Consider the following 27,332-nt stretch of genomic DNA (forward strand, 5'->3'; position numbering starts at 1 on the left):
TTTTATTTTATTTTTCGGTTTTTAATTTTTGTGTGCGGACAACATAAGCACCCGCACGCGAAAATCATATTTTGGCGAGCGCCACTCGCACGCAAAAATTCCATTTTTGCAGACCCTTTCGCCCGTGCGGTTAGCTCTACCACATGTGAAAACCCCTCTAGAACCGCACGGAAAAACCTGTTTTGTAGTAGTGAGCCAAAATTATAAATTTAAATATGTATCTTACAAGATTTTGAACATAAATGACACCACCTTACAACTTTAAACACATGGCATGTATTTGACTGATGAGGAAACTACTTCGTTCGGTGTTTCTGATAGCCACCAAAGCTTTGAGATTTGTGTGAGGGGATAGAGATACAGGTCCATTGGTTCAATCGCTGTTTTTTAAATTTTAAGAATTCATTTATAAACAACAAACATGTTCCAGCAGCATCATTAATCGAGCTTCAGTGTTATACTCCCTTTGTTTCTTTTTAGTGATGTCGGTTATTTGTTTTGAACTAATCAACATCATACATTTTAACATGAGGGGATCATCGTTTATGTTGTCATATGGACTTGCCATTATGTATACTTTCTTCGTTTTCAAATATGGTTCATTTTAGGATCTTGTATCTGATACGACCATGGATACTGTTGATACAACCGTCGCTCACATCAATATTAAGTTGACCAAGTTTTAGAATCCAATTCGGCCACCTGCTATAGTACTGACTTCAAACGGCCGCCAAATATACGTACGGGCTCCATTTTGGGTCCATGAGTACTTCATGGAAAGCCCTCGAAGTACTCTTTCCAACGAAACCAGCCTCATCTCCAAATTCCTTCTTAGTTGGTTGCAATCGCAAAAACACCTATATTGGACCGATGGGCTTGTAACTTTGTTTGGGACCATGACCCAAGTGAGGCCAATGTAGGGTGCACCCCAACCAGGCGGAGCATGAGCCTAGGGACCCCTTGGTCGTCCTCTCACCTTCATAAATAGCTAGATACCCGTTCAGGGTTTTGTTTAGATTAAGGCAAATTTTGCTATAAGACATCGTGGCTTCGTGGTTTTAGCTATAGGACACCACGCGAAGTGACTTTTGGGGAAAGACACTCGCAAAAGTTGGATATTTGCTGGTGGACACCACACCATTAAAATAATCATGTGAAAGAGAAGAGAGAAATCACGTGAAAGTTCTAAAATGCCCTTGGGCCCACATGTCAGATCTGCAACTCTCTATATATATCTCTTTCTCAAGCACATGGGGCCCGCATGCAAACCTCTAGCATCGTTTTCCCTTTCTTCTTCTTCTTCTTCTTCTTCTTCTTCTTCTTCTTCTTCTTCCTCCTCCTCCTCCTCCTCCTCTTCCTCCTCCTCTGCTCACAGGAGGAACAGGTAACGTGAGGCGTGGCAAGCTTGATGGCGGCTTTCCATGGGCGGTGGCGACAGAGGAAGGAGATGCATAGGCCGGCAGTGGGCGAGCAGCGTAGTCGCAGGAAAGACAGCCGGCGGTGAAGCCGGTGTCGACGAGGTCCGCGGGGAAGGAGGTGGATCCAAGAGGAGACAGCCGGAAGAGGCGAGTGACGCCGCACAGAGGTGGTGGCCGGCGCCGATGCGGGCCATGCGGCTGGAGGAGTCCAGACGGGGTTGAGGACGATAGGGCTAGTGGCGCAGTGACAGAGGGGAGGGCACCCGGTGTTCCAGGCAAAGAAGCTGGCGGGGAGCTTGGGGACACGGAGGACGACGACGGTAGCGAAGGAGATTCGGTGGTCAGCGGTGGAGGTCCCTAGGCGGTCGAGGGCAGGAGGTGAGGTGACCATCCTCTAGGTGTGATGAGGACACAACTAGCTCAGATATAACCATGACTACCTTATGTATTAATCAACTAAAGGTGCAGATGTTTTACATTAGATTTACATGTTATATATTTGAACAAACGTTGCTACACAATGAGTTTCCTATGTTTTTGTTTGCATAGGTACTTGCTTGGGCGAAGGAAAAGAGACCAAGCGTAACAAATTCATGGATGATCAAAGAAGTTGATTGGGGACCATATCAAGACCTTCTCCAAGTACACTTCCATCTCATCACGTCACTTTTGGTCCATAGAAGATAAGAGATAAAGTTCTACACGTTTTGGATTCGAATTCGGCCCTCCTGACAGCATCAACTTCAAACGGACCTAGGCACTGATCTAGAAGGAATTTCGGGGCCCATGAGTACTTGTTGGAAAGCTTATGGAGTCTGCTTTCAGATGGTTTTGGTCCCATATCAAAACTCCTACCGAGCTGCCGAGAATCTGCAAAACAAGCCACGCACCTTATCCAGTCCGAATCTGATTTTGAGTTTTGGCCTTGTAATTGTGTCGTGGGCTTAGCCCAAGGGGGTGTGCGCCCTAGGGCAACCCTAGGACGTCCCTAATCATATTAATTCAGTAGCCGTCATCGTTTAGAGTTAGGTTTTGCTTAGATTACTCTGTCAAGAATAGTTTTGCCGCTAGATCGGTTTGTGGAACCCCAAATTCGTGTGCTTAATCATTCATATGCAATTTGGTTGCAATCTATCTTGTTCTTGCTTGTGTTCTTCGATTCGCATGCAGGGATTAGCCTTCTCGGCGAGGTCAACCGGGTTTCAGCACGGTTGATAACCAGAGAAGACGTGGTGCTGCGATTGCGGGGCTCGGTAGCGTGTTTGTTCAGAAGCCGGATCGAGTTGTGTCGCGACTCCGCTCAAATCGATTGTTTATCAATACCTATCGGAAGATCGGGACCTAACACCCCTTATCAGTTGGTATCAGAGCGCGGTTGCCCGTTAGGTAATTTATCTTCCCATAACCAGAAAATTGCAACACAAAAATATTTACTCTTTACCTAGACAATTTGAGCCGTTGCATTGTTCTATTAGATTTTGCTTTGTTAAATTCTAGATTGTATCATCGTGTCGAGTGCTGGTTTAGTTTTAGATTTAACTTTTAGTTTTGAGTATTGCATCTGTTCATCACCTAGATCTAGGGTTCATCACTCAAGTGTGAGAGTTGTACGTCAGTTTTGGGTTCAGTTTTTCATCTCGTCGATTGTTGCAGGGACCTTGAAAAATTGAATCGTCTCGTCGTCGGGTTTCCGTTTTTGTGATTTGGAGAAATTTTTATCGAGTGGTTAGAGAGTTGCTTGATTTCTAGGGTTCCTGTGTTGCCGTGTGTTCCCGAGCTTATGTGTGCCATGAGAAATAAATTAAAAAAAACGCACGAGGTTGGTTGATATGGGTTGGATCTGTTAGATATAAAAAAAATATTAGTGGGGCCACCCTTATCCTGTGGAGGCCGGGGCCGAAACCCCCACCCCCACGTCCGCAACTACCACCTCCCCTCACGGCCGACCACCTCCACCTCACGGCAATTTCTCCCGTGCCGCTTCCTCGATTATCACATTGTTTGGTATTTTGGTGGTTGTAGATTTGAGATATTTTTATAAAAACGGAACCTACATGATGTGAGCATTCCATTTTTGAGGTGATCTAATTTTAGTTTTACACTTTGTATTTGAGTCCCTGTAATATTCATATTTACATTTGAGTCTTTCTTTGAGGTCAGTGGTTCAGTTCTTGTTGAAAAAAAAAGTAAAAAAATAAAAAAGAAAGAAAAGGCAGAAAGGTGCAAAGAAAAAGAAAGAAAAAAAAAGCCGCACCTAAAAAAAGGAAAAAAAAGGCAGAAATGTGCTTAAAAAAGCCGCATTAAGAAAGAAAAAAAAACCATTCATCCTTGGAGTATGTTTTCAGAGTGCAGAGTTGTGCATTGATTCATATCTAGTCCTTAGTGTTGTCGGGTGCTTGCTTGAGCTAGAGTTGAGTCTAGACTAGGCCAGCACATTGACTAGTAATTTGAACTATTATTCAACTTTGCATTTTCTGATTAGTACAATTGTGTTCCTTTGCTACTATATATTGTGCCTCCCAAGTTCCACATATATTCTTCTGGTCAGCACTGCTTTGATCCTTGCAATCGCCACATCACGTCCTTCAAGGTGTCACGAACCAGCCACTGGTTGTACCGTCCTTAGCATTGCTGGTAAGACACTTGTAAGAGCTTAGTAGGACGCTTCCATTTGCTTGTCTCCACTACAATCCATGTTCTATAGTTAATAGTTCTCTCTTTTCTATTGACAATGGCATGTGCACGTGATGAAAGTACTCTGGTGCAACAAGTGCTAAGTTCTCAAATGGAGAAAGCGGAGCAATGGCAGTACCACGAATTATTTGAAACAAAGTTTGTGGTTAAGGATAGAGCATGTCATGCTATAATTGATAGTGAAAGTTGCAACAACTCTGTGAGTTCAGATTTGGTTGACAAACTTGAGTTGCCTACACAACCGCATCCTCATCCATATTACATCGAATGGTTCAACTCTTGTGGTAAGTTCAAGGTAAATAGAATTGTGAGAATAAACTTTTCGATTGGAAATTACCATGACACTGCCAATTTTGATCTTGTCCCTATGCAAGCATGTTCTTTGTTGTTTGGTCAACCATAGGTATGTGATAATAATGGATCGCATGATTTTGTTGCTAATACATACACATTTAGACATAATGGTCGGGAAATGAAATTGGTACCCATGAGTTTTACTGAAATTTTCGAAGATAATCTTGAAAGGATGAAGAATGGAATCGAGGAAATTTTCAAAGATAGTATTGAAAGGACGAAAAATAGAATCGATGAGATTTTCAGACATACCAGGAAAGATACTAATATTGCGATGCCTTCAACTAAGTCTGAGTTATTACAAAACGAACGTATTGTTGTGCCTATTGCTTTGGATATTAATATGTTGCAGGCATCTGAGAACAACCAAGGTAATGAGGAGGAAGAGAAGAAAGACGAAGAGCAAAAAGATCTATCCATAGCTCCATGCATGCTTGAGGAATGTTTAATTGATCAAGCGCCTACAATTTCAGAAGATGAGAAAAAAGGTAAAGATAATGGTGCTACAACTGCTCAAGGTATGCATAGTTATGATGTGCCAATTATGTCCACTACTTATACTACGTTAGAGAAACCCATAGTGGAAACAATTGTTGAAATACCTTTGTCACAAGACAAATTGCTTGATGTCTCTTGTGATAAAGAAGAGTTGTGCGATGCTTCACTTATATCCATGCCACAACTAGTGAATGAACATGTTAGTTCTGTAGTAGAGCCACCCAGCATTGAGTTTAAACATGTTATTCACATTGATAGCGAGAATGAAGAGCTTAAATTGCTATATTCTTTAAATACTTGGGGTTATATTCAATTTAATGATTTTTGTCCACTCAACTGTTTAGAGAAAAAAATTATTTGCTAGATTTGAATTGCCATGCCGTTCTGATGTGATTTTTCATATTATTGGCAATTATGATAGTAAAGGAGAATATAATGTGCATCGAGTATATATTTGTTCTAATTTGACTATCATAAAATGTATTGTCTAGAGTACCGCATGCATATAAGTAATTCTCTATCTATGGCCATCAAGAAATGTTCCTCACCGGATGTTGTGATACATAAAGATAAGTTCAATACGCTCTATGACAAGGTGAAACCGAGGACGGTTTCTAATCAAGAAGGGGAGGATGATGAGGACACAACTAGCTCGGATATAACCATGACTACCTTATGTATTAATCAACCAAAGGTGCAGATGTTTTACATTAGATTTACATGTTATAAATTTGAACAAACGTTGCTACACAATGAGTTTCTTGTGTTTTTGTTTGCATAGGTACTTGCTTGGGCGAAAGAAAAGAGACCGAGCGTAATGAATTCATGAATGATCAAAGAAGTTGATTGGGACCATATCAAGACCTTCTCCAAGTACACTTCCATCTCATCACGTCACTTTTGGTCTATAGAAGACAAGAGATAAAGTTCTACACGTTTTGGATTCGGATTCGGGCCTCCTGACAGCATCAACTTCAAACAGACCTAGCCACTGATCTAGAAGGAATTTCGGGGCCCATGAGTACTTGTTGGAAAGCTTATGTAGTCTACTTTCAGATGGTTTTGGTCCCACATCAAAACTCCTACCGAGCTGCCGAGAATCTGCAAAACAAGCCACGCACCTCATCCAGTCCGAATCTGATTTTGAGTTTTGGCATTGTAATTGTGTCATGGGCTTAGCCCAAGGGGGTGTGCGCCCTAGGGCAACCCTAGGATGTCACTAATCATATTAATTCGGTAGCCGTCATCGTTTAGAGTTGTGTTTTGCTTAGATTATTCTGTCAAGAACAGTTTCGCCGCTAGATCGGTTTGTGGAACCCCAAATTCGTGTGCTTAATCATTCATATGCAATTTGATTGCAATCTATCTTGTTCTTGCCTGTATTCTTCGATTCGCATGCAGGGATTAGCCTTCTCGGCGAGGTCAACTGGGTTTCAGCACGGTTGATAACCAGAGGAGACGTGGTGCTGCGATTGCGGGGCTCAGTAGCGTGTTTGTTCAGAAGCCGAATCGAGTTGTGTCGCGACTCCGCCCAAATCGATTGTTTATCAATACCTATCGGAAGATCGGGACCTAACACCCTCATCAAGGTGGGTCAACCGAGGCGGCGGCGATGAGCCGAAGGGCGTTGACCATGGCAATGTGGAAGGGAGATTGTAGATCTGACATGTGATCTGACATGTGGGCCCAAGGGCATTTTAGAACTGTCACGCGATTTCTCTCTCATCTTTAACCAGAAATTATTATTTTAATAGATGCAATGTTTACTAGCAAATATCCAACTTTTGAGAGTTTCTTCCCGAAAAGTTACTTCACGCGGTGTCCTACAACTAAAATTTTGAAGTCACGATGTCCTTTTGCCGTGTAATCCCGTGATCGGTTAGATCACCGGTTTGCTCGTTATGGAACCCCAACATATCAATTGTATTCAATTCCTATTTGCAATTCAGATTGATTTTATCTTATTCTTGCTTCTTTCTTCGATTTGCTTGTAGGAATAAGGTTGATCTGCACCGACAAGATTAACTACCCACAGAGAGGTGTATCGATCGCTAAGACACAACACAACAACGTCTCGTACGATTGTAGTCGGGTCGGCAACGTTTCTCCCAAATCGTAGTTATCTTCAACTCACCGAAAAAGCAGGCCAATAATAGTCGTGGGTGCATTGAGTGGAGCTCAGGGTTCATCATAGTCGGTCAAACCTTTTTAACTAACTTAGCATATGAAGTATTAACTAATATATAAATGCTATGTAGCTACATTGATGACTTTATGTGCAGTTATTAGATTATCATGGAGAATACTTTCATCATATAACTTTATCTACTTATATAATACTTTCTTTTAAGAAACTGCAAGTAAAAATTATCATATTGGAGACCGATGTCAATGCTTGGAATCATAGTGAATATGTGATGGCATGAAAATGTATGCATGCTATGTACTACTTCCCTTTTATATTATAAAACAATTTGATTTTTTTCCTAATTAAACCTTTTTAAGTGTGACGAAGTTTATAAAAAATGTTAGCAATATCTAAAACGTAAATTTAGTTTATCAAATCTAATATTGAATATATTTTCATAATATGTTAATATTATGTTAGAAATATTGCTATGTTTTTTATAAAGTTACTAAAGCTTAAAAGTTTGATTAAAAAAATCAAAGCGTTTTATAGTATGAAAAAGAGTGTAACCGACTCTATAGTTCATGGCTCATGAAATCATCTCCAGCCTTACAGGTCTAGATTTTGATCGTCGCAACAATGTGGCTTAGGAAATGATTTCTGGCATCCTACAATCGATACTGGCTTAGAACTATGAATTTGGTGATTTGGCACGATTTTGAACTATGAACTGTGAATCGATACCGGCATTTCTGGCAGTTTCTCTCCCCAAGGTCGATAGCAGATCATGAATTTGGTGATTGTTTCCCATTGCGACACGTTTTGTGCCGTCCTTATAAGTTAACACCAGTAAGCCAAACTATGAAAATCCCCAATGCCACACTCCCAAATGCCATATTCCCAAAAAAACTTGAATAAATTGCCATTGGTACACCTACATTAGTTGATTTCCTGCCATTTTGGTCCATTCTTAACGCCACATCAACAGCCACCTCATGACACCATCAAGAAAATGACATTGATACCCCTGCCCTTTCAGTCCAATTTTTTTTTCGGGGACTTTCAGTCCAAATTTAACACAGCCCACATCAAATAAAACACAACCGACAGATGCACAATAATTTCACAAGCAAACACAGCTTGGAACATACAAATAGAATTTGCAAACGCTAGACAGATCAATCTACCAAAAAAAGAATATCAGGGAAAAATCCGATGCCAAACCAAAAGGAGGGAAAAACGAATGATCTATTGCTCTTTTACCTGGGCCACCGCCGGCAGAGTCGCTGGAGAACGGAGCGACGCGAAGTCGGACGAGGAGTAGGGACGCAAAGCCTAGAGCAGGGGGCAATGCAAATATCAGAGTTTTTCTCCTACTCCCAGTGTGCAAGGGCAAAACAGGGATTTCACCCCATCCAAAGCTGATGTGGCATAAAAGAAAAGAAATAAAATGGCTGGGAATCAACTAATATATGGATCTAGTGACAATTTATCTAAACATTTTGGGATGATGGCATTTGGGAGTGTGGCATTGGGGAAGATAGCAAATAGTAAAAAAAAATCCTGTCTTACCTTAGGTTCATACGAGCATAGAACTGATTGTGATACCCACCTTTCAAAAGTATCCTTCATACCTACCGTTAAAAATGTCTATGAACAAGCTTCTAAACTGATGGACACTTTTTTGCACACCATTACAAATTCTGAGTGATCCAGACCTCAGACGGGAATAACCCGTAGATCTGTTCTTTAACATCACAAAAGGGAACAGTACGCTCAAATTTTCCTGTTTTCACGTCGTACGTCCTTACACCTCCCCAAACACGCAGTCCAAGAAGCCAATCGAATGCATGTATGATCACGGGGGCAGAGAAATATATACAGTGAGGCCGTATCCCGGGCAAATTCTGGGTGGGTAAGCATGCGGAGTGATTCAATCTGAGGAATAGCGCATGATCCATCAAAACATTCCCCTGCACCACCCCCTTGCATCCATCCGGATCAACCTTGCAGATTTGGAACGCGATGCCATCCGGGTAGTGACGCGCGAGAATCACACGAACCTGCAGGAGATCACCCCATGGCGTCGACACTAGATGCCGAGTGAGGATACATCCTAATCCTCCGTAGGGCCTTGCGGCATAAATCACCTCCCTTGTTGGTCCGTTGCTCGCTCCATCAAGATCCCACTTCTCCACCATCCTGTGCAATGTCACGGCGTGGAACCTCCCCTTGTGGTACGCACAGTCGAGATATCTGTCTCCCCCGCTTAGAGTTGAAGCCACCTGCCACCTGCTCTGGCCTGCCTTGGCAAAAGAAAGCCGCTCGCCGTTGTTGTGGATGATCATCACGACGTAGTCGCCGCCTCTGGATGGACTGCAAGACAGCACTGCCTTTTGGTAGAACCATATCCCTAACCGATACGCTTCGAACCTGCTGTTTGTTTCCAAAAGGTAGTTCTCCAAGTTCCCTCCTTCGCTGCCATAGACCGCCTCCACGCAGGCGAAATCGGTAATCGGTGGGAGGGGGATCATGGCCAGTGTGACAGGGTTGTGGAGCACGAGATTGGAGAGGTCATTTGCCAAAACCAGCCAGCCGTGAGAGGCCCCGTAGCACGCAACAAAGGAGCCCTTTGGAAAACTGACTCTGTAGATCTTGTCAACTGCATCACCAGGGTGGTAGAGGTTGCAGGTCACCGCCGAGCGGCGCCTTTCGTCCAGCCTTTTGTCAACGTGGTTGCCCCATGACATGATCCATGGAGTGCGAGAACGCGGGACACCGGCAGCCGTGGCGGCGGAACTCCATGTGGTGCAGACTGCGGCGAAGGCAAGTGCATGAGGAAGCTCCAGTCGTTCCAGGATGATTAGGAGGAGATCAATAGGGAGGTCGGACAAGCTGGGGCTTGCACAAGGTCCTGCTGCAGCAAACATTGGTATATTGCGAATTAATATTCAGCACAAATAAAACACTCTGCATGCAAACATATTTGTTACTAGTAAGAGCGAACAAATAAATTCCATCTATAGTTCGGACAACAGCCCCTCCTGGTAAGCAGGGCTTATCGAATTGGAAAGGAACATTGAATCCAATTCGGACACGAAGAAACCAATACAAAAGAATCGAACACAACGATTTTGCAATTGGGGCTATCAGAATTAGAACCGGACTCCCACTCTTCTGGAAAACGATCTACGTACGCAACTCATGATAGGAACGAATTGGACGCCTAATATATAGCAAAAAAGAATTTAAAAGGAAAGCTACCCGTGAGATTGTAAAATTAATAACAATTTAATAAGAAGCAGATATAAAATTAATAGTTTTTCCATGTATAACAAGATAACAAGTGTTTGTCATCTCGCTAACGTTCTCTTTCAAGATTTACATGACCCGAATACTAAAAGGATATCTGTACTGAAATTTGTTGATGGCAAAAGTACATGTTTAGAAAGACGACAAAAGTACATGTTTAGAAAGACGTGTTAACATATAGCCATGTTATCAACCTGGTGTAAACTGAAGCATGTATCACGGTATGGTATGGAGAACATAATTACACGAATGGTGACGTCGTGTTGTACAAAGTAAGTGGACATTGGTGAGTAACATTCGGATCATCAATTTACTATCTTCTAGATTATGTTTTCGAATTAATTTTGATCATGAGAACCTACCTTTGCTCACCAGTCGGGAACGTCTTTATACACGATATTTTATTGCCAGGTCCCATAACCAACACTACAATCTTTAAGCAAAACTAATTCCGACACACTGGGAGAGATGAGAAATTGAGGAATTTTATGGACTGATGCATTTGTTGCTATTAATTATTATACTTGCCCATGATTTTTTTCATTAAAGTATGCGTCTGTTTTTCATTAGTATCATAAGGTCATTACATCACAACTGTTATATTACGTGTCGACTGTACCATGTAATAAATAGTGTTCCCATAGACCCTTTGTCTCATAAGATCTACACTCCCCTAAATATGTTAGCTATAGCATGTGACAATCCAATTATTGTGGACTGTGTAAGTTTATTTTGGTCATAGATTCAGAAAATAAAATGAGTTTGAATGAATATTATTTACTTAAATTGCTCCTAAGTTGGTTCAACAGTCTCCAAAAAGATGTGAGGCAATGACTGCAGTTAGTTAGTTCTGTATACAGAGTGTATTTGCCAGTTGCCACCCTTGCAATTATTTGAGGGGCAATACTTTTATGAAGCTTAAAAAATGAATTTCAATACATCTGCCCTGGCTTGAAAGTAAACATGATTTTATTTTTAAGATTGCATTTTAGTTTACAGGAGATGTACAGTGTAGCTAGGTCTGTCATTTTTATTTGTAAAACTCAATAGGTGTAACCGCTGCTATTTTAATGCATATTTCAAAACCATGTATACCACAACTGGTACTGTTAAGCAGTTCTGCATCAACACTGGTTATTATTTGGTTTTTATACAATACCACTATGTTAATTAGTGTGGAATCACTTACCCATGTCCTCTTAATAATTTATCCTCTGATTGCACTAATAAAATTAGGGTGCTATATGGCATAAGTTATGCACGCAATACACTACACTAAAATTCTGAATGTCTTGTAATAAAATTGTTATGCACGCAATACTTCTTATCAAGATATTCTAAAGTAAAACGTCTCAAATGCATTTACAAACAAGTTGACAAGCGGGCATATTACATCCACACAACATTGTATTGTTTCAGGTCCCTAGAAATATACCTAATGCTACGAGAGCTATTCATTCCCAATTTAGATGGTGAAACTTTCTTGAAAACAAGAATTAATCATTCCATATGTGCTTACCTTTTACTTTGGAGCAATTAGGCACGGGCAAGGTGATTCTTTCTGTTCCCTCAAGGCATTCTGTTTATACCCCTTGGAATTGGTTGGGCTTGAATCCAAAAATCCAGAGCATAAAACAATATATAAATAAACTCCCAATGAAATGTTTCAAAACTCCCGATCACAATAGATTCATTGGTCTACTTTACAATATCTTCCTCCTTGCCCTCTACTACATGCAAATGTAGTAGGACCAGCCCAGTTGAAACAAAAACGAAATTAGGAACTACATGAACCATCTATTTAAATCCATGGTTGTGGAAGTACCGTAGGTTAGGCTCGTATAAAAGGGTTAACTCAAATACATCACTCTTCAGTTATTCGCCATATGGGTGGCATGCTAACGCTACATACACCACAATTTAGTAAAGCAGTATCCTTTTAAAAATTGACAGCATCTTTTTAGAGTAAATGTGACACACATGCAGAAATAGATCATGTGTGAAACATAGATGTATACAATTGAGTAACCGGAGTATCTCTAGAGTAACTTTGATAGCTTGAATAACTGGAGTGTGGAGTGAAGTAGTCAACAGCAGAGCAGATTTTTCCTGATTCATGCAAAACTGTAAACGTCGGATACAAGGAAGTGGACATAAACTATTTTCATAAGATAAGATGCATAGATTATTTTCAGTTTTATTGGCTTGATCTCTTGCAGTTAAGTGCCATATATATATTAGTATTTGACATGTGGAACTATAGCCACGAATCCGTTTACTGACAGATCAAATCCTCCAAGCATAATTGACTATAATAAAGAACACATTGGATTTGAATCCAAGGAAACATATCACACATGCACGCCATCAATCACGGGTGCATGTACTCCAAATATACAAGGGTCTAAATATACATTTCACTGATATAGTACACAATAAATTATATTTGTAAATATACATGTGTCAATCAATTGGACAATATCAAATATGTTTATTTTTTGGGAGCATGTATATTGTACCTGATTGGAGCCGGCCTATGTAACCTGACGAATGAGTTTGAACCGGCAACGGCGCTTCCAATGGAAGGGGAGGTTGGCCACGACGAGGCTGTGTCCCTGACCGGACGGCGATAAGGCTTTGCTTGATACCGTGACAGGAATCAGGGAATGCGGCGGCGGCTGAAAGGCCGGATGAGAGTGATGGCACCTATAGAACCATCTTCTCAATAGAGTAACATAACAATGCATAGTAGTCAATAAAATCAGTTTAGGCCATACATCAGTGCTTGCACATAACCAATGCAGCACATTTTACATATTCAGGTGTCATTATTTGAAAAGCAATATTATGGCGTAACTCATCGAATCCACTGCCACACGGATAATAGACCCACCCTGGATATTTCTTTAAACAAATAGACAAAAGCATTATGGAATTTTCAGAAAGTACATAGTTTAGCTCATGTAAATTTTATATGTGGCTGGAATTAGCTCAAGGAAAGAACGAATCCCATCATCATGACATCATACCATCTCATTGTCATGTTACATTTTCAAGGGAAAAAATTATCACTGCAGAAAGCAGAACTTGGATATAACCTAAAAGTACCAGAAGCCACTTTGAAACTTGGATTAATTCCATTGTTGCAGCAGTTGAACGATATAATACTTGAAGGTTGTATATGCACGCTACTAATTAAAGCACTTCATCTGAATTTACAGACATAAACATCCTGATCATAAGAGAAATTAAATCATTTGCATTATATAAAAAGTTGCAGATGCTAATCAAATTGTTTAAAACAGGACGTCGTCATTGATAATTTAGTGTGATATGTGCACACACATCAGAAACATAGCACTGTCAATCCGCAAGTAAATGAATTGCCATTGCTTATTAAATTTTGGACCAATCGAGGAAAAATCAAGAAGAGGAAAGAGCAAATGAAATAAGAGAAAAGGATCTCCATGTACCAGGCAGAGAGGGCCATTGACACTGATCAGGTAGACCACTGGTGAATCGGGTAGATGATGGACACGACCTGGCGGCAGTGAATCGGCGACGGGGCTACGGCCGAGTCGGCGCTTTGTGTGGTGGCGGCGGTGACAGCGTGAGTCAATCTGGAGGCAGGAATCGAATGAGAAACACATGCAGATAATAACTTTTTGTGTCACACATGCACATAATAATTTGATTTCAATTATCTCACTGGTGTATTCTATAGTGGGAGGGAGGAAAATTAAACAGCAAGTACAAATTCATTTGTATTCACTATTTTATCTCTATTTCAGTAACTTTGAACAGATGCATAATAGCCATTGATAATTTAATATTAGGATGATTCATAGTAGAACGGAGCCGCTCCCTAATGATGAAGCTCACCACGTTGATCCAATGCAAAAAAAAAAAAGAACTAAACAATCAGGCCTGAAATGTTCAGACTGTTCATGCTTATGCTCTACCAATTGCTATACAATTAAAGAAGAAGATCCAAGAATACATATGCGTAAAATATGAGTTTCCACCTCACAGCAAGTTTCTTCTCTGACAAATAAAATGATCTAAACTCACATCACAGTAATAAAAATACCACAACCAATATCAAAACTTAAATACTACAGGACCTAAACCTAACTTATATCTGGATTGGATCGTAACTGCTGAAGGCAATACTACTCAACACAACGGTAGAAAATGTGCATTATCGTTAAAATACCTGCTCATGATAGTGTAACCTATAAAGAGATGGGGATTTCAGTGCATTCGCGTTTGGGAGGGGAGGAACCGGAATATAGATTTGGATTTTGCAGTGAATAAAGATGTACTAATTATCTGACGGGGAATTACCATCGATCCATCCAATCTGCAAGGTGCTCTCTACTATTGTGACCTTCTCGCTCCCGCTGTCCTGCACACACACGCAAATAACAAAGAAAAAAAATCAGAGAAGGGGGATTGGAGTCAAGGAATGGAGATAAAAAAAAAGGAAGGACCAGGAAGTCTGGGCCTCTCCGTTAAAATTCAAAGAGTTAGGGATAGGAATTTAGGAGATCGGGGATGGAGACCTTCAAGTGTACGATGCAGGCAAGGAGGCGGTCTTCGTGGTGGGACGGGCGTAGAGGAGGCGGCCGACAGCGACAGGGTTGGCGCGACGGAGTCTTGGCGGCATGGACCTCGGTGACTCATGTGTAGGGTATGGCGACGGGGACGGAGATCCTGACCAGCGAAGGAGAACGTGCGGAGCGGATGAGGGTTGCAGCGACGGCGGCGTCGGCGTGGATCGTGGGTGGCTGGGTGCGGCGGCGGTTGAGGGGGAGCGGCTGAGAAAGAGGCGTTGGACGATCGGCGGAGGCGGCGGTGGCAGAACGGCTGAGGCGCGATGGGAGAGAGGGGAGCGATCCCGCAAAGAGATGGGAGTGAGGGGAAATTGCGAAATCACGGATGAGGAGATCACGCGAGGGGAGAGGGGGGAGGTGGGAGCCACGGGATGGTGAGGGGATCGCGATTGGCGTGAGGCAGCGTAGTGGTTGGCGTGGTGGCAGGGCGGCGTCCGTTTTTTGCGCGGCGGTGTGGCGGCGGCGGCGTCGTGCAGTGTGCGAGAGAGAAGGGAGAGGGTTGCGCGCAGGTTGGGGGCGGCGAATCAGAGAGGGGCTGCGCAATCACGCGATTGATGGAGGGTGATTGATGGAGGTGGGAGGCGGGGATAGATCTATACCGTTCAATTTTACACAGAGATGATCCGGACCGTTCTATGAGGAATGAAAAAAATGAGTGATGAATGAATGAGTGAAACCATTTGTTGAACTATAGGGTAGACTATAGGGTAGATACACAGAACCCATAAATTTATGCACCGAAAATGCAGATTGTTTTTTTTCGCAAAATCTAAACCGAGTGCGCTCTCGATTTTGTGTTAAAGAGCGATGCACTCATTCGTGAGAGAAGGTCCAGTGCTTCTAGCACGTGAGAGAAGGTCCTGTGCTGCTAGTACAGCTACGTGAGAAAAGGTACAGTTGTTATTAGTGCACACAATGCATGCCTATTTTTTCTTTTTATAGAATTTTCTCTCAAATTACTTATCCGATCTACAATCTGATTACACCATTACGTTCGTTGCAATTAAATCTTTACAACAAGATCTTACATGATTATATTACGATGAAAAAATATTTCTATTTATAAATTACTTTTATTATATACGTAAGTTACTTTTATCATATATATAAGTTACTTTTAGATTTGACTAAATTACTTCTATACATTCATAATGCTCTAAGTTGATTATTTTTATTATTGTTTTTAGTTAATTCTTTATTTTGTGGACTTTATAAATCTTATCTACACTTTACTTGTGAATTTACTTTACATAGTTTTTTATTTCAGCTCACTCACAATATAATTATTTCTACTACAGAGAGTTACTCCCCCCGTTTCATAATGTAAGTCATTTTAGCATTGCCCATATTAATATAGATGTTAATGAATCTAGATATAATTTTAAATTAAAGTTACTTTCTTTTCTTTTCGTTATAAGTTACTTCTATAATATATGTAAATTACTTTTAAGCTTTACTGAATTTACTTTTATATGTCTAAAAAAATAACTTAGTGAAATCTAGAAGTAATTTAGACATATCATAAAAGTAATTTATGGTTTTTCATCAAAATATAATCATGTGAGATCTTGTTGTAAAGATTTAATTGTTACAAACACAACAGTGTAATCGGATTATAAATCAGATGAGTAATTTAAGAGAAACTTCTCTAAGAAGAAAAAAATACATAGATATTGAGTGTACTAGTAGCTTTTTTTTTTTGGAAAGAAGGGTGTCTCTCTTTAGTACTATCCAGCTAGCACTCTCGGTATAGTTGTGTTCTTCTTCTTCTTCTTCTTTTTTTCGTCCAAGGCCACTTGTGAGTTGTGGCTACCTGCAAGCACAAACCATCTGTGGGCAAGTGGAGCCGAGAGGACCTGAGAGCAAGTTTAATAGTATAGCTAACTGCTAGCTCCAATTTATTTATAGCCAATGTAATAGCCAATTCATATAATAACTGCTTACTATACTATTAATACTTGTTCCTACCTATCATACACATATTACGTCTTAGAGTCCGTGCTACAGCTGGCTACAGATCTGTAGCCCGCTGCTCTTCTCTCTCTTTTTTTATCTCTTTAAAATATGTTTATAGCTGACTTATCCTGCAACTGTACCTGCTCTGACACGACCATTCCAAACATATCGAAATAGCAAAACCCTTGTGTCGCCTTCCCTCCCCGGCAAACCCCTCCCGCCGACCCCCTCGTCTCGCAAGTCTCGCAATCCACCTAACCTAACCTAGGGTTTGGATTTCCTCTCGCCTCCGCCGCTCCCGAATTCCCCACCGCGCCACCGCCTCGGCCCCATCACCTCGTCGCCGGCCGGCTTCAACGCCACGATCCACCTCCCCTGCTCCCGGATCCCCCGCCGTCACGCCCGGGGTCTCTCCTCCTGATTCGGCACCACGATCCACCTCCGGGATTGCCGCCGCGCCACCTCCTCCGGCTCCATCAGCTCGTCACGACCGGCGTCTCTCCCTCCTGCTTGCTTCGACGACGCCACGATCCGCATCCCCATCCGCGATCGCCGCCTCCTGGACCCGGGTCTTCACCGCCTCTCGACTTCGTCTCCCAGTACGCATATGCAGCTGCCATGCCGACTGCTACAGGTGGGGAAGCGCCGGCTTCGGCGCAGGAGTGCACTTCCGTGGGTTTGGGGGCTAGATTGGTCCGCCTTGATGGCAACGCCATTACCACAGTGGCCGACCTTCAGTTGTCCGGTCCAATTCCTTCTCCACCTCCCCAAGACATTGATACAGCCACCATCATCTATGGAGAGGATATCAGGCCGGGTACCTACCTGGTTATTCATGCAGGAGTTGATATCCTTGACATTGCCAGACTCACTTTCCTTGAGGAACTACCGGTGGCTGCCAGGAAAGGGTATCCCACGGAAGCGGAAGAGGAGAAGGACGCCAAAGCTGTGGCACTGGCAGGCAGGAAGGGGACTCCCACTGAAATGGGAGAGGAGGAGAAAGGGGTGGTGGCAACGCCCCATCAAGAGAAAAACATGGAGAAACTGGAAGAAAAGAATAAAGAAGCTGAGAGGTTGGGAATGGAGGAAAGAGAGGAAGAAGAGGGGAACGAAAGATTGCGGGAGGAAAAACCATGGCACAACCAACTGTGGGGCGAAACAGTGCGGGAAGAAAAGAATTGGCACAATCAATTGTGGGGTGAATCAGTTGAGGAGGAAGACCATTGGCACAATCAATTGTGGGGCAAAACAGTGCGGGAAGGAAAGCATTGGCACAATCAATTGTGGGGCAAATCACTGCAGGAGGAAGAGCATTGGCACAGTCAATTGCGGGGCAAATCACTGCGGGAGGAAGAGCATTGGCACAGTCAATTGCGGGGCTGATCACTGCAGGAGGAAGAGCATTGGCACAGTCAATTGCGGGGCAGATCACTGCGGGAGGAAGAGCATTGGCACAGTCAATTGCGGGGCAAATCACTGCGGGAGGAAGAGCATTGGCACAGTCAATTGCGGGGCTGATCACTGCAGGAGGAAGAGCATTGGCACAGTCAATTGCGGGGCAGATCACTGCGGGAGGAAGAGCATTGGCACAGTCAATTGCGGGGCAAATCACTGCGGGAGGAAGAGCATTGGCACAATCAATTGTGGGGTGAAAGATTGCCAAAGAAAAAACATTGCCACCACCAATTGTCTTTGAGACTGTGGCCTGGATTTTCTCGTGCGGTTCTTGTTTTACACTGTTAAGTTTACCCCCTATAAGTTTTTCTTAAGGAAAGCTGTAGAAGTTTCTGCCGTTAATATATTAGGAAGAAGATAGCAAAGGGACCAGGCAGTTAGAAAAACAATTAAGTTCTTGTTTCTTGTCTGAGAAGATACTGCAATACATGTAGGTGTGTGTAGGAGTTGGATGTAGGTCTTTCTTCTTTGGGTGCTTTTGCTTTGAGGTGAAAGGACTTAAGAGTTTTCATCTGTATGCTTAATCCAGGTTATCCTAGAACGTTGCCCAATTGTTATCTTATTGAGGACGGTTAGTGTCCAAACACTTTTGATTTTTTTTAAAGAACTGCTGAATCTTCTTCTTCAGTTGTTAAGAACTTACGACTATCTTCCTGGGCTGCATCAAGTTGGAAAATGATCTCATCATGACTGTTGCCAACTGTAAACGAATGTTGCCCACATTGTCTGTTCCATCTTATCAGATCTTTTGCCAGCTGACCTAACTTTAGATGCAGCTTTAGGTAGGGATTGCATGTTACGACTGGTTTTTCCCAAGATCTCTTCACATCATATAAAACATGTGCCCACCTCTTACATTACTTCCCACCAAGAGAAGTGGGGAATGGTCTGAACAATTTGTCGAGAAGGTGTGCCATGGACGCTGTTGAGAACATTAAATCCCATTCAGTTGAACAGACTGCTCTATCATTTTTTTTTTGTCTGAGTTGTGTTGTTAGTTTCGTTTGTCCAAGTTAAGCGACGCCCATTAAGTGGAAATTCCTTTATGTGTAATCATGCCCTTAAAATGGTTATCATTCCCAAATTCAAGCGATTGTTATTTTTGTCTGTGGCCCTCCTGTAAGTTTTACTCCTGTGCAATTTATCTCATAATAGTAACTTGCTTTTCCTTCGTAGGCCAAGGTTCATGGAAAGCAACAAAATCATATAGCTTACAGTGGCTGAGATATGACAACAAAGAAGCACTTTTCGGATTCATAAATAAGGAACAAAACAGAAATATCAAAGATGCTGAGATTTTGTTAAGCACCATGGTAACAGTCATCTTTTATACTTGTCATTGTAGGGAAAAATTCCATTTGATTCTCGCAAACTATTTTGTGTCGCTTAAAATGAACATTTCTTCATTATTCTTTATTGTCTTATAACATTTAATTCTGTTGCAGACCTTCAATCACTGGAAAACAGGTTTGATGTGCAAGCTAGAATTTGAAGGACACCTGGTACATAAATAACAACTTTCTGATATAAGATGTTTGATACCTTTTCTGTTATTTATCGCATTTCATCTTACTCTATAGCCCAATCTCTGTGACAGTATGGGTATGGGATTAAATCCCAGCATGGATAACTTCAAAATCAATAAACTGTTAGGTAAGAAACCTATATATATTTGCATGCATTAAAGTGTTGCAATGACAATCAATCTTGTCAATGAAATCTTTAACAGGTAAAGGTCGATATGGGGAAGTGTATGAATGCACTTATTCTAATGGTCAATATGCAGTAAAAACGATTGATGTAACCAATTATTTTGACCACACTGAACCAAGGTTTGTGAGTGTTATCCTTCTCTAAGGTTTATATTCTTAAATATGCCATTTTCTAAGTTGTAAATTTCTTTATTTCAGAGAAGTCAGCATTATGTCTTGCCTTCAAGACGCAAACATTGTTACCTTTTACCAGGTACTCTTAAGTCCCTAACAAAAAGGTCTTTACACTTCTAACTGCAACTGTTAATTATGTTTCTGAATTTGAATTTATTAGGCGTGGTGTGAAAACAAGAAAGAGGAAAACAAATTTCATGGTTTTGGTGTACATGAGCCGAAATATATTTATATTCATATGGAGGCCTGTGCCAGGTACAAACACATTTTCTGTATGCTTGTTATCAATTACACTTCCCTTCAGGCCACATGAGAAACTACAGGCAGCTAAAAAAAATCCTTTTAAAACAAGCCGATTCTCTTGTTGTGGTTGACATGATTATATCTATAGAATAATGTTAAGGATGCTTCCAGAAACATGCAAAACTGTAGAAACGAATTTGAGAAGTAGCGAATTGGTTGAAGCATTATAATTCAATAGGAGCTTGTATTGAATAAGAGTCGATATATTCTTGGAATAAGAGGCCACTACGCCATTGCACTGTCCCAAGCGATTAGAATGACGGCTGTTAATCAACTTTTACAGCTTATAGACTTCTCCTGAAATTTTATATATCACATGCAGGACCCTTTATGATTTTCTGTGTGGAAATAATGAAGGAACAATTCAGGACAGGTGGTCTCTTTTTGAGAGAATCGTAAAAGGTGTAAGATGCATCCATGCTACTGGGATAATCCACCGTGACCTCAAGCCATGGAATATTTTCCTTGGACCTTGTGGCGCTGTTAGAATTGGTGATTTAGGACATGGTTGCTGGTCTAAATCTTACTGTGATGGTCGACGTGGTTCACCTGATTGTGGAACCATGTTGTATTCGGCACCAGAGCTCAGGAATGGGCTGTTGGTTACTGATAAGGTATTCCTTATCACAGTTTCACTTTTCAAACGTTTTCAACTATCAGTTAATAGTTTCACATATAATTTATTCTTGCTGTTATCGTAGGTTGATGTGTACAGTTTAGGAGTGATATATCTTGAGATCTTCATGCCTGCTGCTGTTAGTGTTAACAACAGAGTTGATGCATTGATCGATTTGATGGAAAGACGATACAAACCAGAATGGACAGCTTGGTCCATCGATATGGAATTCTTGAAGGACCTAACTGCTTTAAACCCATGTGACCGTCCATCTGTGGGTACAATTTTGGTACGTACTTACGACTAGCAATAAACATTAAACTGCTTGCATATAGCATTAATTTGATCATTTTTTCTGTTTTTATTTTTATTACAGGAATATATCGCCGAACACGCAAGTGACTGTTGAGTGCTAATGTCAGATGTGCAAAGATGATGATAATATCGTTAGTACGTTGTTCCAAAGAATAATCAGACCAAGCATTTAGTACTTAGTATTTTGCATCAGCAGACGTATTATTGATTGTATGATCAATCATTGTAGCTATGTAGTACCTAGCTTTGGTACTCGATGTAGATTTCCATTGAGATGAACTCTCATAATCTGAACTAGAAATTTCTGTCAATCCTCAATGTGTATTGTCCTATGATGAACTCTCACATCAGAAATACTCTCTCTGTTGTCCCAAATTAGATGTTTTAACTTTTTACTTGCAATGTTTGATCATTCGTCTTATTTAAAATATAGTGTAAAAATAAAAGAATGATAAGTCGTAGCAGTGATACACCCGCAGCGCTCGAAATAGTAAGTCAAGCGCCACACGCCGATCTCCCTTTTTTTTCCCTTTTTTCTCAACCTCCCTCCCTTCGATTTTTCCTCCCACTCTGTTTCCTGATTTTCCGTTTCTCTCAACCTCTCCCTTCTGAATTTTCCTCTCACTCCGTCCGATCAAAATAAATAGAGTAGGTCTGGCTCGTAACAGCGAGAGTAACAAAATTACTGCTTACGAGAAAACACCGAGAGTAATAAAAATAGAATCATGCTATACGTACGACCCATCCATCCAACCAGCTTACGACCCAAACGGTGTAGCAACACATTGCGAGACGGTGTGAGGATTCGTGCTGCATGCTGCTGACGGCGCGTACATCGACGTTGTAGTCGTCTGACAGAGTCGGATGTGTGGGTCGTGTGTGTAGCATTTTCCATAAAAATACTAATCTCGGTTTCTCTGTTCCACACATCCCTCCTATTCCTTCCTGGTTGTAATATAAGATAAGTGAGACCATGTAAATGAATAAATGATTTTGGTTTTCGCACATCCCTCTCGTTCCTTGCCGGTCCTAATACCAATCCTATTTTACTATAAAGTTATAACCCACTAACTCCTAAAGCTTAACATATAAAGATGTCACATCATCATCATCCACTGACAATCAATACATTTAATATCATGCAAACATGTTATATTATCTATAATTTAAAATTTATTACATTTTAGAGCTTTTAAAATAAAAAGCATGTTAAATCATCATCCCGCATAATTCACATAATATTTTAATATTGTTGATATAAAAACACGAGGCCTGAGAGATCTGCTTAACTCCAGTGCAGGTCAAAAACTTGCCTTTGGGTGTGTGAGCATGCCAGTTGATTTGATCCTGCAATTAACAAGAAATAAAGACAAAGAAACCATGATTAAATCCATAAACGATAGCCAATCGGCTAGGTGCCGATGACATATAATTTATTTTTGAGCCGATGTCATATATGCATCGATCGGCAGTCATTAATAAGTAAGAAAGAACTAAATCTACTCGATCGGCTGTAGATATTAGCAATATATAATCCTTATGTTGATATATACTTAAATCAAGTGATTGAGATAGATCAGTCGCCATGCCGAGACAGTATAAATCACTTAGATCGAAATAAATATTAACATCGAGAATATATATGTTCATAGCATAGCCGATCAGATAGATCTAGCATGAATCGGCTAATACTCCGATACCACTCTATATTAAAATATTAAAGCAAATAGAATATACCAAACAGAAGCCTAATATACTTAAATGCAACAAGATCTTAACATAAAGGGCAGATTTAACATGTCAACTAAGCACATAAGATAAATATCGTCAAAGGGCAGATTTAACATGTCAACTAAGCACATAAGATAAATATCATCAAATCAGGTAGGATCGGCTGAAACCCTGATGCTACCCTAATCGGCAACCAAAGGCAGGCTAGAGATTGAGATTCTAATCACGACTCATAAGATCAAACTCAACTGATGCAGCTATAAGTATGAAAAGAAGGACAATATCTAGATAATCAAACCGTTGGATGTGTCATAGAGTGGTGGATATCCTATATAATCTAAGTCAACATCGGTATTTAACCTAATCGGCTGCCTTCTACTGACAGATGTTAGCCGATTATAGGTTAGATAGCGATATTGCCGAAGATTATATAAGATATATGATAACTCGACGAATTAAATAAATAAGATTAGAGTGTCATGAAGATGGAAGCACTAATCCCGAGAACACAAGCCGCCATAACAAGTTTTACCTCTTGTTGAAGATCAGAACAGATGCAGCTCAACCCGAAAGCAAGAACTCGTCGAGACAAAACGAAAGTAAAAAAGGGTGGTGATGCGCCGAGATTGTATTGAACGTGTGTTAGTTTGATTATATGGGGCTCGGGGTCTATTTATACCCAAGATTACAAAATATGTCCATATCGGACACGACTCTTATCTCTAACAAACTCTAAGATACCATAAGTCTTTGCGGCAGACTTTTGTCCAAGCAAATCTCTAAGGAAATTACATAAAATATCCTAATTAAAAGATATAATTGCCTTCTCAGGACTCTATATCCATGCGTGGCAATCCTCATGAAGCACATCAACCCAACCCGACCACGTACGCCTTGTCATATTGTCGGATTCGGCTTAGTCGATTAACCCTGTCCAACTCAAACTCTATCGATCCTGGTCGCAGCCGATTCGGACTCCAGCTGATCTTTACTCTGTTTCCGGGACGATCTCCATCTCGAACTCCGTCCCGATTCCTTCTTCATCTCCGATCCTTGGATTACCAAATTTGGTCGTTAACAAATATATATATCTTCATTATTGTTTATAATATCTTATGTACCTATGTAAGTTCATCATCACTTGGTTAATGTTATTTCTCTCTTATCTAATTAAGCCATATCGATATCGCATCAATTGATTTTAGTGCTTATGTAAATTTATGTTGTTTAGCTATCTTACACATTATTTTTACTTATTGTTATCATACTGAAGTCTCGCAGCAACACGTGGAGTTTGACCTGGTTACTAAAATGATTATTACCAGCCTCTCCCATGTTGATACTACCTAGGCGTAACCGCCTAAGTAAAAAAAATAATATACAAGGTAAAAAATATAAACACTTTAGACGGTGCCCACAGTTTAAAAACATTACCAGCCCCGTTGATAAAAAAGGGATTTGCTATACCACAGCTTGCTGGTCCATTTATCCATTGAACCCATTCACAAGTATACTCCAATGGATCCAAAATTCTAAAGGGGCTAAATGGTTCGAACCCTAGAAAACTGAGAACATACTAATCGATCCAGACTCCTCTCGTTGCTAGACACCAAAAATCAATGGCCTATAACAATCTCAAGATATCGTCTCCATTAAGCATTCTCACGGACTGCGAGATCCATCATGTATTTATAAACATTCATTTTGATGAAATCATGATTAATAGGGTTTCCTATTTCCGTGTGTACATTGTTTTGTTTTCATCAAATACATGGTTTTGATCTTCAGTATATTTAACATCATTTATATTGTATGATCACAGCCTCCGTTATGTCCTTACGTTAGACGCCACTGACTTTTCGGTATATGTTTGCGTATTCTTCTTGTAAAAAAATATATATAACCATTATTTAATTTTTATGATTTATTTTATGTAAGTATAGCTTAAATTTTAAATAAACCAATGTTCAAACATACGCAGAAAAAATCAACGGCATTAAAAAAAAAGAAAAAACTGAAGGTAGGACAAATTTTTTTCTACCGTTGCAAACGCATTGGCGCTAACTGGTAGAAGGGAAAATCGCTCCAACAGTTCATCTACAAGCACCAGAAGTTTGCGGCCAGTACATTTTGAGTTCCCACAAGAGAATGCATTTGCAAACCTATAAAAATTCCAGCCATTAGAGTACATCCTGCCATCACAAAAGCAATCACCAGCAATCTCCCACCACAAAACAAATCTGACATCACTGCCACAACAAATACAATCAGAAACAGATTTGTACACCGCCATCAACACATGAATATCGATCTCAATGTTCCGAATCTTGAAGTAGGGTACCATAAAAATGATCGATACAAGCTTAAAACTGATAGTGAGTACCTAACTATAATGTCCATAGACATGCTTCTAAACAGATAACAATCTTGTTTTCTAATTATTGCAAATTCTGAGTGATCCAAACCTCAGATGGAAATAACCCGTAGATCTGTTCTTTAACATCACAAAAGGGAACTGCACGCTCGAATTTTCCTGTTTCCAGGTCGTACGTCCTTACACCTCCCCAAACACGTAGTCCAAGAAGCCAATCGAATGCATGTATTATCACGGGAGAAGAGAAATATATACAGTGAGGTCGTATCCCGGGCAAATTCTGGGTGGGTAAGCATGCGGAGTGATTCAATCCAAGGAATAGTGCATGATCCATCAAAACATTCTCCTGCACCACCCCCTTGCATCCATCCGGATCAACTTTGCAGATTTGGAATGCTATACCATCTGGGTAGTGATGCGCGAGAATCGCACGAACTTGCAGGAGATCACCCCATGGCGTCGACACTAGATGCCGAGTGAGGATTAATCCTAATCCTCCGTAGGGCCTTGCGGCATAAAAAACCTCCCTTGTTGGTCCATTGCTCGCTCCATCAAGATCCCACTTCTCCACCATCCCGTGCAATGTCACGGCGTGGAACCTCCCTTTGTGGTACGCGCAGTCGAGATATCTGTCTCCCCCACTTAGAGTTGAAGCCACCTGCCACTTGCTCTGTCCTGCCTTGACGAAAGAAAGCCACTCGCCGTTGTTGTGGATGATCATCACGACGTAGTCACCGCCTCTGGATGGACTGCAAGACAGCACTGCCTTTTGGTAGAACCATATCCCTAACCGATATGCTTCAAACCTGCTGTTTGTTTCCAAAAGGTAGTGTTCCAAGTTCCCTTCTTCGCTGCCATAGACCGCCTCCACGCAAGCGAAATCGGTGATCGGTGGGAGGGGGATCATGGCCAGTGTGACAGGGTTGTGAAGCACGAGATTGGAGAGATCATTCGCCAAAACCAGCCAGCCGTGAGAGGCCCCGTAGCACGCAACAAAGGAGCCCTTTGGAAAACTGACACTATAGATCTTGTCGACTGCATCATCAGGGTGGTAGAGGTTGCAGGTCACCGCCGAGCGGCGCCTTTCGTCCAGCCTTTTATCAACGTGGTTACCCCAAGACATGATCCATGGAGTGCGAGAACGTGGGACACCGGCAGCCGTGGCGGCGGAACTCCATGTAGTGCAGACTGCGGCGAAGGCAAGTGCATGAGGAAGCTCCAGTCGTTCCAGGATGATTAGGAGGAGATCAATAGAGGTCGGACCAGCTGGGGCTTGCACAAGGTCCTGCTGCAGCAAACATTTGCATATTGTGAATTATATTCAATACAAATAAGATAATCTACATGCGAACTGTATTTGTTACTAGTTCATATATAAGAACGAACAAATCAAATTCATCCATAGTTCGGACAAGGAATCCCTTCTGGTAAGCAGGGTCTCCCAAATTGGAAAGGGACATCGGATCCAATTCGGACACGAAGAACACAACGATTTTGCACAAAGATTGGGGCAGTCAGAATTAGAATCAGACTACCAGTCTTCTGGAAAACGATCCGCATCACACAACTCATGATTTGGACGGATTAAACGCCTAAAGATAGCAGTTTTTTTTTCTACCCGTGAGATTGTACAAAATTTGTTGCATTCTTGAGAAGGTACATGCGAAATTTACGAA

The 27,332-nt window shown here is 41.2% G+C and overlaps 3 protein-coding genes across 3 annotated transcripts; 1 reads left to right on the forward strand and 2 right to left on the reverse strand.

Annotated features, from left to right (window-relative positions):
- Positions 1 to 8,153: 8,153 nt before the first annotated feature.
- LOC107276521 (putative F-box protein At4g17565) lies at positions 8,154 to 15,491 on the reverse strand. Its single transcript, XM_015774094.2, has 5 exons — positions 14,970 to 15,491; positions 14,752 to 14,812; positions 13,878 to 14,024; positions 12,924 to 13,110; positions 8,154 to 10,009 (listed from the first exon to the last, which is right to left on the reverse strand). Exons 2-5 carry the CDS (start codon positions 14,752 to 14,754, stop codon positions 8,787 to 8,789), a joined length of 1,560 nt encoding a protein of 519 aa, XP_015629580.2. The 5' UTR covers positions 14,755 to 14,812; positions 14,970 to 15,491; the 3' UTR covers positions 8,154 to 8,786.
- Positions 15,492 to 18,494: 3,003 nt separating this feature from the next.
- On the forward strand, positions 18,495 to 21,926 carry LOC107280230 (eIF-2-alpha kinase GCN2-like). Its single transcript, XM_015773289.3, has 10 exons — positions 18,495 to 18,693; positions 19,608 to 19,744; positions 19,877 to 19,933; positions 20,012 to 20,084; positions 20,161 to 20,263; positions 20,342 to 20,396; positions 20,478 to 20,572; positions 20,943 to 21,234; positions 21,322 to 21,525; positions 21,613 to 21,926. The coding sequence occupies exons 2-10, from the start codon at positions 19,742 to 19,744 to the stop codon at positions 21,643 to 21,645; spliced, it is 915 nt and encodes a 304-aa protein (XP_015628775.1). The 5' UTR covers positions 18,495 to 18,693; positions 19,608 to 19,741; the 3' UTR covers positions 21,646 to 21,926.
- Positions 21,927 to 25,523: 3,597 nt separating this feature from the next.
- LOC4333397 (putative F-box protein At4g17565) lies at positions 25,524 to 26,978 on the reverse strand. Its single transcript, XM_015772324.3, is given in 2 exon segments — positions 25,524 to 26,909; positions 26,911 to 26,978. Coding segments are annotated over 2 exon segments (1,242 nt in total). The 5' UTR covers positions 26,964 to 26,978; the 3' UTR covers positions 25,524 to 25,720.
- Between the last annotated feature and the right edge of the window lie 354 nt (positions 26,979 to 27,332).

The sequence above is a fragment of the Oryza sativa genome, chromosome 3, assembly GCF_034140825.1.
Source record: "Oryza sativa Japonica Group chromosome 3, ASM3414082v1".
NCBI classification, from domain to species: domain Eukaryota; kingdom Viridiplantae; phylum Streptophyta; class Magnoliopsida; order Poales; family Poaceae; genus Oryza; species Oryza sativa.